This window comes from Rattus rattus, chromosome 12 (genome assembly GCF_011064425.1).
Source record: "Rattus rattus isolate New Zealand chromosome 12, Rrattus_CSIRO_v1, whole genome shotgun sequence".
Classification (NCBI taxonomy): Eukaryota; Metazoa; Chordata; class Mammalia; order Rodentia; family Muridae; genus Rattus; species Rattus rattus.
The window spans coordinates 71883526-71898309 of NC_046165.1; the positions used below are offsets into that span (position 1 = coordinate 71883526).

The 14784-nt window shown below is 54.1% G+C and overlaps 2 protein-coding genes across 10 annotated transcripts; one reads left to right on the forward strand and one right to left on the reverse strand.

Annotated features, from left to right (window-relative positions):
• The first annotated feature begins 422 nt into the window (after positions 1 to 422).
• Positions 423 to 14426, forward strand: Znf219 (zinc finger protein 219). Of its 9 annotated transcripts, none has more exons than XM_032918394.1 (5): positions 423 to 611; positions 10885 to 10973; positions 11275 to 12709; positions 12995 to 13126; positions 13362 to 14426. In XM_032918394.1, exons 2-5 carry the CDS (start codon positions 10968 to 10970, stop codon positions 13967 to 13969), a joined length of 2181 nt encoding a protein of 726 aa, XP_032774285.1. In that variant the 5' UTR covers positions 423 to 611; positions 10885 to 10967; the 3' UTR covers positions 13970 to 14426. The 9 variants fall into 9 exon arrangements, with proteins under 9 accessions (XP_032774285.1, XP_032774292.1, XP_032774284.1 ...); XM_032918393.1 differs by lacking the exon at positions 423 to 611 and adding an exon at positions 5883 to 6030; XM_032918398.1 differs by lacking the exon at positions 423 to 611 and adding an exon at positions 6059 to 6127.
• On the reverse strand, positions 1348 to 4088 carry Tmem253 (transmembrane protein 253). The gene is made up of 6 exons (XM_032918403.1): positions 3721 to 4088; positions 3228 to 3338; positions 3080 to 3136; positions 2462 to 2572; positions 2236 to 2382; positions 1348 to 1910 (listed from the first exon to the last, which is right to left on the reverse strand). Exons 1-6 carry the CDS (start codon positions 3826 to 3828, stop codon positions 1830 to 1832), a joined length of 615 nt encoding a protein of 204 aa, XP_032774294.1. The 5' UTR covers positions 3829 to 4088; the 3' UTR covers positions 1348 to 1829.
• Positions 14427 to 14784: the final 358 nt, after the last annotated feature.

Here is a 14784-nt window from a genome sequence, read left to right on the forward strand (position 1 = left end):
CTTGCTGGTTATTCTGGACACAAAGTAATGAGAAATAAAACCAGAGGTTTTGGCCCTGAGTGTTCAGCACTGTTAAAGAGACTCATTTATTCGGTCGTTGCGTTTCTCTTAAGATGCAGAATGCAATATCCAGGTTTCCGATTACAGCGGTAAAAGCTGGAAGACAGCTAATTGCTGGTTTCCCCCTATAGTTTCTTTGGCCACTAGGTCCTGACTTTGAAGAAAAATATTCTCTTCTCAGAGCCCTTCACACATGAGCCCTTCACTATTCCTGCAGTTTGATTGGGGGAGAGAAGAAATGGAGGAGGCCCAGATTGCGTTCTCTCCATTCCAGAGCCTGATCCCAGAACTGTCTCCACCCACTAATACTCACACGTAACTTTGTCATAGGGCGACTATTACCACTCCCAAGGTGTCACAAACAGAAAGGATCTGCAGCTGGCGCCACTGCAATGTCAAGGCAAGCCAGCCAGGCTGCGCTCTAACTTCACTGGTACCTGGGCTTGCCTGAGCCCGGAGAAGCAGCATTCTCTAGGGAAAAGAAGCCTTCTCAAGTGGGAACAAAAATGATGTGAGGCGAACACCCATCCCGGGCACTATGTGAATTTGGGGTGAGTTCTCTTAGGCCTAGTCAATCTCTACTTTTCAGCAGCCACTAAGCTGCCCCCTGGTGCTATTGGGATCCACCGTTTTCCTGGGCTTTTCCCCCAAACCACCCGAGTCTATCATCTTTGTACACTTGCAGAGGTCATAAGTGGTGTGGGCACAGTACAAAAAAGAGCTTCAGCGACCATTACCGCTGCAGGGATCAAAGGCCCGCCGAGGGCGGCCGAAAGGCTGAGCCTGCGCAGTCCTGCTCCCGCCTTGGGAAGGGTGGCGGCCACGCGGGCTGGGTCCACCAGCGTGCTCGCTAGAGGCGGGAAAGTCTTAGGTCGGTACCCCCGCCTGCCCAGCCAGCCTGTCCTCTCCAGCGCCCGGCCCAGGGGGGAGGGGGCGAGGAGGGCCGGCGCCTCTGACTCATCATCTCCAACCCCCTTCTCGCGCGCGCTCCAAGTCTCAGGACTCTGAACCTGGGCACTCGCGCGAGGGGCGCGGCGGCAGCACCTGGGGAAGCGCGGCTTGGCCAGGCGCCGACCCCCAGCCTTTGCCAGTACCCGAAGCTGCAGGCAAGAGGGCTAGAGACCCGCAGCCGGTGGCGGTGGCCTGGCCGCGGTGGCGGCGCCTCTGTGCGCGACGGCCCTCTCGGTGCCTCCCCGCACGCGGGGCCAGTGGTCGCGTCCGGGGAAACTCGGCTAGGCCCTGCTCCCAGCGCCTGGCGTCACTCAGCAGATGCACAGCGCCCCCACCGCCGAGGGAAGGCTCTTTATTTTGCAGTAGGTCACGGGGTAGCGGGGCATCCTGGGATTTGTAGTCTGGTAAATTAGGCAGGACCCGGATCCAAGGGAGACCTGGAGCACAACCGACGCAGAATCTGGGTTGGCTGGTGCAGCAGCCGGGCTTGGAGTGGATGGGATTGTGAAAGGTGAACAGTGAGATGAGGCAGATGTGAAGCTGGATGGAGAGGCAGGGAGGAAGAAGGCGAAGAATGCAAGGAAGGAAGCTGCTTGACAAGGAGTGAGGTGAGGGAGGTCTCTAGTCCAGAGATTATCTTCCTCTAATGGGGAAGAGAAGAGAAATGGGCCTGGTTTGAGGGGAAACTGAGGACACTCCTTTGGGCTTCATGCACATCTTGGGGGAGTCCAGTTATAGTCCAAGAGAGGTGCACGATGCAGAAGTGCCTGGAGATACTCCCCTTGGCGTAGGAGGACAGTGGCACCTGTCTTTCCCACTCACTCCTCCGTTCTATTTCCTGTGCTAGCCACCACGGGATCATTCTCCAAACCAGAAACCTCCTCCACCTCAGAGAGACCCTGAAAACAGATGTGAGCAAATTTTAGGGTCAGCAAAGGGGAAACCCTGGGTAGAAGCAAGTCCCTTCCAGTTTTTCCAGTCTTTGCAATGATACATTATGGCAGCTTCCTAATGTTTATGCACGGTGTAGCTCCAGTCATTAAATACCCAATTCCTTCACAAACCTCATTAGGGAACTAACGTCCAACGCCAGAAAGCCAATCAGTTTCAACCCTTCATTTCCTTACTGCGCCACTCTTGGCCCGTAAATGCACAGACTAGGCCAGCCGGATGAAAAGTTAGCTGGAAGCTAGCTGCTTCATGCTTTTCTCCCTGCACCCCTACCTCCTGTAGCTCCTGGTACTGCAGCCTTGACTTCTTGAAGGATCCAGGCTTCCTCTGGCTCAGCAAGAATAGGGCGTATGTTGAGAACAGCACTCCCCCTAGGGTGAAGGCCTCGGCGCTGAGCTCTAGCACCAGCAACCCTGTCGACTGCAGGTAGCAGGGTGAGGATGCTTTTCTGGGTTCAGCCCTTATTTTCTTCTGCCCTTTCTCCTTCATTTACCTGTACCTGGGAGGAGTCAGCAGAGGCAGTCCCCAAGGCTGTCTTGATCACCTCCATCACCACCGCGATGAAGCCCAAGATCAGGTTCAAGGTGTTGGATATCATCATGGCCCGCACCTACCAGTGAGCCAGCTCAGCCCTGACCGGCTTGGGAGACCCACTGCAAACTCAAACTCCACCTACACCCTAGCTGAAAACAGAACTCAGACACAGGACTCATGTAGGCCTGTAGTCCCTGACACTTGGGAGGCCCAGGCCGGAGGATCAAAAGTTCAAGGCCTGATTGGGCTATAGGATATGTTCAAGACCATCCTGAGCAACTTATGGGGGTGGGACTGAAGCTTTAGCCCAGGGCTAGTGTTTGCCTATTGTGTTGATGGGTTCAGTCCCCAGCACCATGCACACACAAAATGAACAAACAACTAACAGATTTCTGCTCCTCTTTTCCTGCCTTCAAGCAGGTTCATAAGCTTTCTAACATTCTCACTTTCTTGCTTCAGTCAGGGACAGACAGCTGAGAGGTTAAATCACTTTTGGGGTTGAGGGGCATGAGTGTGTGTGTATGTGTGTGTTTGCTTGTGTACTGGGAGAATGGGAGGACAGGCCTGCATTATCTTCTCTCACCTTCCAGATGCAAGGTGCTCTTCGAAATTCAAGGGTAACGATGCCAGTGAGGAGACCCTAAATGGTTAGGAGGGCTTGCTGAACCCTAGTTTTCTTAGAGAGGGGTCCCCAGGCCCTTCCTTTCACCCTTCCTTATGGTGGGTCTTACCGAGGCACCAGGCCAAAGTGGCAGCGCTGTGGCCAGGTGACAGGCAGAGTTCAAGCAGGAAACCGAGAGAGTAAAGGGGACCACAGCTATTGCCAGCCATAGTTGGCTCACCTGGAGGCCAGAGCAGGGCAGTTAGAGGGGACTATCGGAGACTTTCATCATTTAGATATCATTAATGGAGATAAATGCACGGTAGAGGAAAGTACCCAGGCTGGGGCAGTTTAAAAAGTGAAATTCAAAAACTAGATGCCGCTTTTTTTTCTTTCTGTCTCATTTTTATAGTTCACTTACCTTCACGTTTTCCCCAAAGGTAAAGAGGCAGGCTACTTGGAAATGAAGGGGTTTGCTTTGTTAATTTGTACATTTCTCCCGGCCTCCCACCAACCCCCATCCCCATCACAGTTTCTGGTGCATGGTATGTGCTCACTGAACATGAGTGGAGTTGAACTGTGTCCAGTCAGCTAAAACCTGAAGTGGGGCAACCCGGCCTCACCGCCAGCACCAGTAGATGTCCACTGTGCCTGCGTTTTGCCCAGTGTTGTAGTTTTTCCAGGCGAAGGCTGGGTTCCTCCTGCCTTGGCTCATCAACATTTTGATCCATCGCTCACTTGGCTGTAACGGGTATTTCCTGGATTGGAAAAACTCATTGTGGGACTTTTCAGGAAAGGGGGACACACAACATCTCTTTCATTGACCCCTCTGCCCACTCCTAATTCAGGGTTGAGGCCCAGAAACCTTACACCTACCTACTCTGAAGCAGTCACTCCAATGGGTTGGAACTCAGCGGGCTCACAGTATTCCTTAGGGGCCCGGTAGCTCAGAGCAGACAGTCCTTTCCTGGCACATACTCTGTCAGAGAGCTGAGGTGTGGTGGGGCAAAGGTCACCATGAGGGCCTAAAGATCCAGGGAGTTGCTTTACGTAGACATCTCGGCTCACTCCACTGGCCACTCAGCTTGCCTCAGTATTTCCACTTCCTATTACCCTATTCTACCCTTCTTCAGGGTTCTCTTACTTCATCGCTATGGACAAAATCATCCTAGACCTCTATCTCCCCTTCTTTCCATTCAGTCTTTGTTCTTTGGCTTCCTCCTCAAATTACTCACTCTGCCCTAGTGAGATTCTGTGTTGCTGTCTGGATTGCTCCACTGGGAACCCTGCTCCCAGGCCAGTTTTCATCCCCCCTCCCCTGGCTTTTCTGGGCAGTTTCTTCCCCTCACCTCTTTTTCTAAGGGTGACCCTAGGGATCCATCCCAGGGCTCTGTGAATGCTAGGCAAGCACCCACCACTGAGCTAAATCACCAGGCTTTTCTTTCTTGAAGGATCACCCCCCGCCACCCAGAACTGGACTTTGACTAGTTGATTACATGGAGGGAAAGTCTTGTATACTGGGGATTGTTTCTGACCCAGTGAAGACCAATACCTAGGTGCTAGTGTTAAAAGGATACTATACCAACAATATTTTTGAGATAAAAAAAAGATCCCCATAAACCTGGTCTAGAATCTTGGTTCTGTCACCTTTTCAGATCTATGACCCTGGCTACATTATTTTACCTAATTGAGCTCCATTTCATTCCCTGATAACCAGAACTAACAACAATATGTATGCCCCGGAAGGGAGGTTGACTCCAGGGTGAGTAGGGTGCTGAGGTCATACAGATGTGCTGTCCATATTACCACAGGGCTTACTCAGAAGCGAAGGTGAGAACATTTATTTCCACATTTAAGAAAGAGCCAGCTGGCCTGAATGTGTACTTTACAGAGCAAATATAAGAAAGGGCCTGAGGTCTCGAGATGATACTACCTGTGCGCGTCCCTGATCTATCTGGCTGACCCCAGTCAGTTACTTAATCTGTTTCCTTATCTGTAAAGGGAAATTAACAATACCGATTTCAAGGGTTGCCTTGAGCATGAAGGGAGAACGCAACGAATTAGCCTAGCCCAGTACACACCACATAAGGAGGTGGCCATTATTATTTATAACCACCGTAAATAAAAGAAACGGAGCCGGAAGATCCTTGGGAGTTGAGGCGCAGGAGGAAGGGAAGAAGCTTTCCTCATGAGCCACTTCTGCCCTACTCACTGCTGAGCCAACATCACTGGAGCACTGTATCCATGCTGATTTCCTGGGCCCCGGGAATCGAAGTTTAAAGGGAACCAGACAAATTGTTTGTGCCTGCTTCCTCTCAGTCACCACGAGAGTTGACTTTATTTTAATGGCAAGGTTGAGATATAGGCCTTGTGATGAGGACCCCTGAATTTGCAGGTCAGTGGAAGGAGAGACGTTGATCCTCCTTTTTCTGTAAATGGAGCTTATATTAGAGGATTACTGGAAAGATCTCATGCTGCTAAATACGTGAACAATCATCGGGTAAATATTGACTAAATCTGAGTATGCCACTTAGGAGTGTGCAACTACTGTTTGGGCTATAATCGTGTCGAGAGAAAGTAACAGATCCCCCTCCTCTCTGCATACCCCCAGTGTTGAGCACAGCGCCGGGTGCTTGGTAAGCACTCAGTAAATATTGTTGCATTGAAGAGCCATTAAAGTATCTTAAAGAACGGAAAATAAGAATTCGTGAAGCAGGAGCGAGAAGTGTTTATCAAGAACGGCAAAGGCGGAAGAGTAACTTTAATAATGTTTCTTGTACGGCAGACATTAACTATCTCTATAATCGCCCCTCCTCCTCTCCCAAAAGAGAGACAAATTGTAAGGGAGAGGCTTTGAGATAAAACCCCAGGAAGAACTTCCCGAGCCTGTGCATGTTGGGGCAGAAGCAGCGGCAGAGCCAACTCCTTCCCTGGTATGTCCGGGTCTAGGGTGGGAGGGGCAGCCTGCTTGGAGGCTGGGGGAAGGACAAGATGACCTTTCACAATCTCCTCCAGTCCCCTCGAGGAACGGTCTGCGCGCCCCACCCCCGCCCCCTCCTCCTCGCGCGACGCCCCCGGCCCCCCAAGGCCCGCACCCCCTGGCGGCCACCTCTTGCCGCTCCTGGGGGTCCCCCCCCGGAGCCCGAGCGCGTTGCCCGCCGCGCCGCCCCCCTGCATGCTAATGGCCGGGCCGCCTCCCGCCGCACACAATGCGGGCCGGGCCGGGGCGGAGGGCCGGGGAGGGGCGGGGCCGGGCCGGGGCGGGGGCCGGGGCCCGGCGCATCTCCCCGGCCCCACGTAACGCTGACGCCCGCGCCGCCGGCCCGCCGCCGCCGCCGCCCGCGCCGCCGCCCCGCCGGGGCTCGTGAGTAGTTGCTCCCCCGCCCCCCCCGCCGCCCTCCCCTCCCCCCTCCCGGAGGGGGCGCGCGGAGCAGGTGCAGGGGCGGGGGGGGGAGGGAGGCCGCGCGGCCCTGGCAAACTTCGCCCGCCGCTTCGGGGGCGGGGTGGGGCGGCAGGGGCGGGCGTGAGAGTTGGGGGGTCCGGGGGGGGGCCAGGTGGGGAGCCGGAGCCCCTCACGGAGGGGAGGGGAGCGGCGCGGGCGGGGCGCGCGGCTTTGTAGGGGCCGTGAGGCCGGGCGCCGCGGCCTGGGGTGCAGGGGGCCTGGGGGTGCGCGGTGGGAAAGCTGAGAACACAGTGGAGGTGCGCCCCCAGCCCAGGTGCAGCGGGGTGGGGTTGGGGGAAGGAGCCCTAACTCTCGGGGACCAGGCAGGGCTGGGGGGGAGGGGAGAGGATGGGGGTGCTTCTCTCTGTGTCCCAAACAAAGTGTCACAAAGAGCTCGGCCCGCGGCAGCCGCGGAGGCGGCTGTAACTCTGCTTTTGTTCTCCTGGCCCGGGGTAGCTGAGCTCTGGCCTCCCTATCTCCCAACCCTGCCCCCATTATCCTCCTGGATTATTTTCCACGGGTTGAGTGTGAGGTGTGCTGGTGGAGTCCCTCGTGTGAGATCACAGGGCCTGCTCTGCTTGCCTACCGGTTTTTAAGAGGGGTGTTTTCCCAGAAGGTCTCTCACCCACCTCCCAGCCTGAGAACTGAGGCTCATGCAGGCACTAACACTGACTTTTTTTTAGGGCCAGCTCTAGTCCTCTTTACCCCCCAATCGCAGGCTCCTCAGAACTTTCAGAATGGGGTCAAGTTAGGACATGCTAGAACATGGGTCTAGGATAAGAGTGTGTGTGTGTGTGTGTGTGTGTGTGTGTGTGTGTGTGTGTGTGTGTGTGCGCGCGCGCGCGCACGCGTGGTCGTCCCTCCCTCTCACCTCTTCAGTTATTTGGGGGCCAATGATGACTGAAATTTCATGTTGGGCCCCCACCTCCACCCCCCAGTCCTTTCCCAAGAACGCATTCTAAAAGGTGTCCAGGTTCAGTGTAGTGTGGATCTGAAACAGCTCTCAGAACGGCGAGGTTCAGAGAGGCGTAGAGAGACCTTACAAGTGAGTTGTTCTCATATATGTGTTCTCCAGGGGGTCTTGACTCTGAACTGTCTAATTTCCATTTGCTTTCATCTAGCGCTGTGGTTCATATTTCTTAGCTGATTTAGGAGAGGGGAGATTGCCAAGGAGAGGGGGGAAAATCATGTGTTGGGGATGACCAGAGACAGAGGCCTAATTACTGCTAGGCCCCAGAGACCCTGATCTTTTGCTACTGAATACTTGACCTTAAAAAAAAAAAATCACAAGATTTGGGGTGGGGAGGGGCTGTGTTCTTGATCCTTTATTTAGTGAATTCTTCTGTGAGTCTTTTCACCATCCGTTCATTCATCCTTGGTAAGATTTGGTGGTCCACACTTCTGCAACAGCATTCCTAGTATGCAAAAGTAATTGGCCTGTTGCTTTGGAAATATTTCTAATTTGTAACGCTGGTCCTGTATCCCTGCAAAATACAAACAGGAACAAGATAACCCCTGATTCCCACTGCGTGTGGAAAGTAGGTCAGTGCCACTTTCTGGCCAAGGCTCCGGGGCGGTGTTTAAGCCTTGAGTATAGAAAAATGTGAGGACCGTCCACAGACAATACATGTCTGACTTAGGTTCCAAACCAGGTCACAGACTCCGTCTCTGTCGGTACTTTGTCTTATTCAGAACGATTTATGAGCTCTGGTGCCTGAGACCTGGTTTGATGTAGGGATGACGGAAGCCATCTTGACTGGGCCTAAGAGGTCTCGGTGGATTTTACTGATTTTAGGCCACCTTCTGGGGAATTTCCCCTGAGGAGAAATTCGTCTTCAATTTGTGCCTTCTTCTGTGTCTGTGCTTTCCGCCCTGGAAACTGCTACATGCAGAAGTGTGGGGGTTCTTGTTTGGGTGAGGAAGCCTGGCCTTTTTCTCCTCTCTTTGCCTCAGATATTAGGCCATTCTCCTGTGACATGCTTTGCTTAGTGTTTTACAGGCAGTTTTAGAGGCCCTAGAATCTTCTCAGAATCAGAATATGTGCCCATAGGTTAGTCAGCTATGACCATGCAGTATTCACACACACACCCCTCCCAGCCATCTGCTTCCTCTGAATATACCAGATTGGCTGTACACCAGGATGTTCCGGGAATCCCCAGGAAAGCAACAGAATGTGATGGACTCAAATACGATGCCTCAGTAACCCATTCCAGGATGTACAAACTGTAACTGTTATGACATTCTGTATAGCTAATTAAATTTTTTCTAGGTGTGTGCATTTTCTATTTTCAATAAAAGGCCACAATAATTCCTCTGGTGGATATCCCTCCACTCCTGACATGGTTTCATTCATTCATATATCTACATATATGTAGATATATGAATGAATACACACACACACACACACACACACACACACTGTAATCCACTAGTTTCTGTCCTCGCTGGTGCTAAAATGGCCTACGTGGCCTCTCTAGCACTTCCTAGCTCTATCTGTGGTACTAAGGTAGCCAGAGGGCCATCTCTAGTAGCCCACTGCACTCTCCATGGTACTGAAGGAATGGCCATTTGTTTTAGCATCTCTTGGGGGCCAGAAGAGCCCCGTGACTTAAAAGCACACAACTTCATGTTGGCAGAAACTATAAGTGTAAATTCAGTATAACTCATTTCACAGACGGATTACTGAAGGCCTAGGCTTGCAATCCCAGCACTCCTTAGTTCTTCTATTCGAACTCACCTTTATGCACTTGTCAGTGAGCCTGCCCAGGCTGTTGGGCCCAGTAACAGTCTTATTTGGAAGACCCCCAAGCTAGGAAAGGGTGCCTGAGTTTGGACCCATAAAAACACACACATTAAGTGGCAGTGGTTTTCTACTGATGTTTGAACAGGACATCTTGCTAATTTATACTTAAAAGTCAGATTCTGCGTGTGACAGGTGTTTGTTTGCCCCTGCATAAAGTCTTGCTACATCCACTAAATATTGAAAATTAAAGAAGCTTTGGATCCCCAGTTTTTTCTTTGCTGATAAGCAGGGCTAACTCCTGGCCCAGTTCTCTTCAGTTAAAAATTTGTAAGTAAAGTAAAGCTTGAGTCCTCTTTGTTTTTCTTAGTAACCCATTTCAGTTTCATAATTCTCATTGTAAGGAAGTTCTTTATCGAGTATTATGTCTGAGGTTTAAAAAAAAAGAAGCTAGGCCCAAGTTCATCTAGCCTGAAAAGATACAGTTCAATATGGAAGAAGGAAGGTGGATAGAATGACTTCTGGTCATCCATCCACTGAAGCCTGAATTCCATGACCTTGCCAGCAGTTAAACAGCGGGAAAACCTCCATTACCATCCTCTTCCTCAACTCTCTTCTTCTCAGCCCCGTGCAGCGCTTGTCAGGGACAGGGAATTTTAGATGGAGAATTTTAACCCCTTCCTGCTCAGAGCTTGTGTGGATCCCCTATCTGTGCAGATGGCAAGGCCCCGCCCCCCATCCCTCACTCCAGCCTCTTGAGCTCAGAGCCAGTGTAATCCTCCTCTTGTGTGAGGAAGCCTCTCCCCTGCAGAGAGGAGGAAAGCCAGCTTCGGAACAGCTCTGGACAAAGGGGCTGAGATGCCCCGTCAAACCACAGGCTCCAAGGTTTGAAACGGGGTGAAACCTAAATGGGATTTGCAGTTTTTAACCCCTTCCCTAGGCCGGTAGTGCCCCTTAACTTCCAGGCCTCCCCCAACTCTTCATTCCCTCTGTAGCTGGCTCTCCCTTCATGCCCCTCCCCCTCTGTCTCCAGACTCTGCTGCTGGGAGGTGTTTCTCTCCCATGCATGAATGAGTCTCTGTAATGAATGGAAATGAATGGATCAGGAATCCAGGAAGGGGGAGGGGGAGGAGGAAAGACCAGAAGACTGGGTGCCGGCAGAAGCGAGGAGGAGGAACCTGGAGGGATTCTGGCTGGCTGGCCCTGGGTCTGAGAGGAGCTAGTACCGTTTGGATAACAGGAGTATGGCTAGCTCTCCACATTTGTTTATCCAGGGGCACAGCCCAACGCGAGTGGAAGAGGGGTATACTATGATGCCCTCCCACATTGTGTGCGTGTGCGTGTGCGTGTGCGCGTGCGTGTGTGTAGTGATGTTGGTTCTGGACTAGGTGTTGAAAACATCATTTGGGGGAGGAAGTCTGGATTCATCATACAAGTTGGCAGATCAAGGGATGCAAGTTTTGATATAGCAAGTAGGAAGCATGTGATACCTCAGGATCACAGTAGAAAGCAGGGATGGGCTTCAAGCATACAGGCTGCTAAGTGGGGTGACTTTACTGCTGAAAGCCAGGGCTCATCGTTCCTCCAATCACTGTCTTGTTTTAGCACCTCCGCACCTGTTGCCTTCATTAGCAGCTTTTCTTCCTCCTCCTTCCAATCCTCAGAACCAAAGAATGTGAAGGGGGTCCATGGAGGTGAGTGAAGTTCTTCCTTGACCTGCAAAGTACCTCCAACGGTACACCCTCTCCTGCCTCCAATTTTTTTTAAACTTCCTATTATTGTAACACACGTTATTATTATTAATTTGGCCCCCGTGTCTAACTTCCACTCATCCCACAGTTTCTGGAGGTGAGAGGCACCAGTGTACCTAGGTCCGGCCTCAACCTCCTAACCTACATACACACTCTTCTTTTGTTCTTCGTGCCCTTGATGCCTTTGCGTTTTCTACAAGTCGGTCCTTTCCACCCTGTCCTCTACGTGCCTCTTTCCCCACAGGGCTCACGTCCCCGCATCCTGGTCGGCCACCTAGAGCCTTCCCCACCAGCCTTCGACGGCGAGCTGGATCTTCAGCGCTACTCCAACGGACCAGGTGTCAGCGGGACCCCAGGACCTGGCTCTCCTGGGATGGGAGCAGTGGGCTGGTCTGAGACTCGTGCAGGCGAACGGCGCTTCCCCTGTCCTGTGTGCGGAAAGCGCTTCCGATTCAATTCCATCCTGGCATTGCACCTGAGAGCCCATCCGGGCGCCCAAGCCTTCCAGTGCCCACATTGCGGCCACCGCGCAGCTCAGCGGGCCCTGCTGCGCTCTCATCTCCGAACGCACCAGCCGGAGCGTCCACGCAGCCCTGCTGCACGGCTGTTGCTGGAGTTGGAGGAACGCGCCCTGCTTCGTGAAGCCCGACTCGGGAGAGCCAGAAGCTCAGGGGCTATGCAGTCCAGCCCTGCCGCAGAGGGCCTGGCGCGCCCTCAGGTTCCTTCCTCATCTGCCTTCCGTTGTCCTTTCTGCAAAGGCAAGTTTCGCACCTCGGCGGAGCGGGAACGCCACCTGCATATCCTGCACAGGCCCTGGAAGTGCAGCTTGTGCAGTTTTGGCTCCAGCCAGGAGGAGGAGTTGCTGCACCACAGTCTGACGGCCCACGGGGCTTCCGAGCGCCCCCTGGCGGCTACTGCTACACCTGAACCCCAGCCTCCACCCCAGCAAGAACCCAGATCTGCCCTTGAGCCTGAGCCTGAGCCTGAACCTAGGCCAGAGCCTGAACGTGAGGCAAACCCTGCCCCAACTCCTGCGCCTCCGGAGGAGCCCCCCGCGCCACCTGAGTTCCGTTGCCAGGTGTGTGGCCAGAGCTTTACACAGTCCTGGTTTCTCAAGGGTCACATGCGCAAGCACAAGGCCTCCTTTGATCATGCGTGCCCCGTATGTGGTCGCTGCTTCAAGGAGCCCTGGTTCCTTAAGAACCACATGAAGGTGCACACCAGCAAGCTGGGTCCTTTGCGTGCTCCAGGCCCCGGCTCTGCGCCTGCCAGGGCCCCTCAGCCTCCTGACCTGAGCCTACTGGCTTATGAGCCACTGGGCCCTGCGCTCCTCCTGGCCCCAGCACCCACTCCGGCTGAGCGCCGAGAGCCCCCGAGCCTCTTAGGCTACCTGAGTGTACGAGCTGGGGAAGTACGACCCAATGGTGAGGGTGCTGACCCTGGAGGTGGCCGAAGCTATGGAGGATTCCGCCCACTGCCTTCGGCTCTGCCCAACCGGGCCCGGCGACACCGTACAGAGGAACCAGAGGAGGAAGAAGAAGTGGTGGAGGCGGAAGAGGAGAGCTGGGCCCGAGGCAGGTCACTGGGCTCTCTGACTTCCCTACATCCCAACCCGGGTGAGGGGTCAGGACAGTCTGCACCTGCTGTGGGGGCCCAGGCAAGATCTACGGCCACCCAAGGTATGTACACACTATTTTCTCTGGGGATCGGTGGCATTTGGTTCTCGAAACTTTGTCCAACACTCCTTTTCAGAAGGCCTGCTTCGATTTCTCCTGGGCTTCTATCCCCCACCCCCACCCCGCACCTCTCTTTCTCCTACTGGAAACTTTGTGGTTTCCTAAGGGTATTATCTCTTTAACAAATCTGTTTCCCCAAACCTCCTTCCTCTTGGGCCCAAAGGATGGTGGGTATAATGGCCGGGACAAGGCAGGGAGACCCTATAACTTCCTTTTATCGTGTTGCAGAAGAGAACGGGCTGCTGGTTGGAGGGACACGATCTGAAGCGGGCCGTGGGGCCACTGGCAAGGACTGCCCCTTCTGTGGGAAGTCTTTCCGCTCGGCGCATCACCTCAAAGTGCATCTTCGCGTGCACACAGGTGAGGCCAGGCATTCTGCATAGGGGAGGGTCTAGGGGGAAGAGAGGTAAGAGCAACCAGAAGGCTGGAGGCCATGCTGGCCCCCTTTCAGATTGGAAAGATCATCTAAATCACCTCGTGGGGAGTCAGCATTTGCTCCCGGTCCTTGGGATGAAGTATGTAAATTGAGCAAAATACCAGTGTAGGTGTGCGAGTGACAGTGACCCCATGACCTACTCTAACCCACTCTTTACAGGTGAGCGTCCCTACAAGTGTCCACACTGCGACTATGCAGGTACCCAGTCGGGCTCGCTCAAGTATCACCTTCAGCGTCACCACCGTGAGCAGAGGAGCAGTGCGGGTCCTGGGCCTCCCCCAGAGCCCCCGCCACCTTCCCAGCGGGGCTCACTGCAGCCGCAGTCAGGAGCCAAGCCCACTCAGGCCTCTGCTACCTGGGTAGAGGGCACTGCAAGTACCCGGCCTACTTCGAGCAGCACCGGACCAGGGTCCCGCAGGAAGCCTGCCAGCCCTGGGAGGACCCTGCGCAACGGGCGAGGTGGTGAGGCCGAACCCCTGGACCTGTCCCTACGGGCAGGCCCGGGAGGTGAGGCCGGGTCAGGGGGTGCCCTTCACCGCTGCCTCTTCTGCCCCTTTGCCACTGGAGCTCCTGAGCTCATGGCCTTGCATCTGCAAGTACACCACAGCCGTCGTGCACGGGGCCGCCGGCAGCCCCGTGCTGACACTTCTCCACCCTATGTCCGGGCACCGTCAGGGGAGACCCCTCCCAGTCCTCCACTAGAAGAGGAGGGCAGCCCAGGGCTGTCTAGATCCGGAGAGGCAGGTCTTGGGGGTCAAGAACGGTAGGGAGCCCTCTTAGGAGTGATTAGCGTAGTAAGCTTACCCCGCGGGAGCGGGGAGTGCTAGAGGTAGTTGGGTAGAGCAGCCAGCAGGGAGCAGTGTGGGACCCGTATCCCAGCCCAAGGTGGACCAAGAGGTAAAGTGGGCAGTGGGTGAAGGAGAGTGGGCAAGCAGTACCCACCCAGCCCAGAGGAGTCACAGTGCCTTAGACGTGGCAGAGGTGAGGGTCAAAGAACGGGGTCCTAGGGCTGGTAGAGGATGTGCTCCTGATAAGGAGCCACTCTGCCAGTTTCTGCTGGTCCATAGGCATGAGAGTTTATTTTTGTATAAGGGGTGGGGGTGGGGGGCACTGTACCCTTCTAGCCCTGTCAGGGGCCCTGTAGACGTTGCTATTTTTGGTACGATTCCTGTCACCCCTGTTGAAGAGTCATGTCCCCAATAAACAGGTGTCTTGAGGCACAAGGCCCTGCGTGTCTGCGTGTCTGCCTGTGTTTCACCGTTCCTGGGCAGTGAGTTTGATACAGATGCAAAGCTTTGCTTTCCGCCCAGACTTTGGATTCCGTGACTCTGGATGCGGCCCCGAGAATTAGCATTGGTAATAAATAGCCTTGGGTTCTCTTGCAGTGCGGCCTGTGGACATCACTAGATAACGACTGCACTGTGCTGGGCCCATCTGATGGTCTCAGCCTCAAGGAGTGGGTGCAGAATGGAGGAGGAACTTCAGAGTTCATTGAGCTTCCTAGAGCCTGTGAGGGGGAGGCATTCTCCCACACTCACAGACTGTCAGTGTTGGGCCAGCAAGGGGAGGGACAGCTACTTCC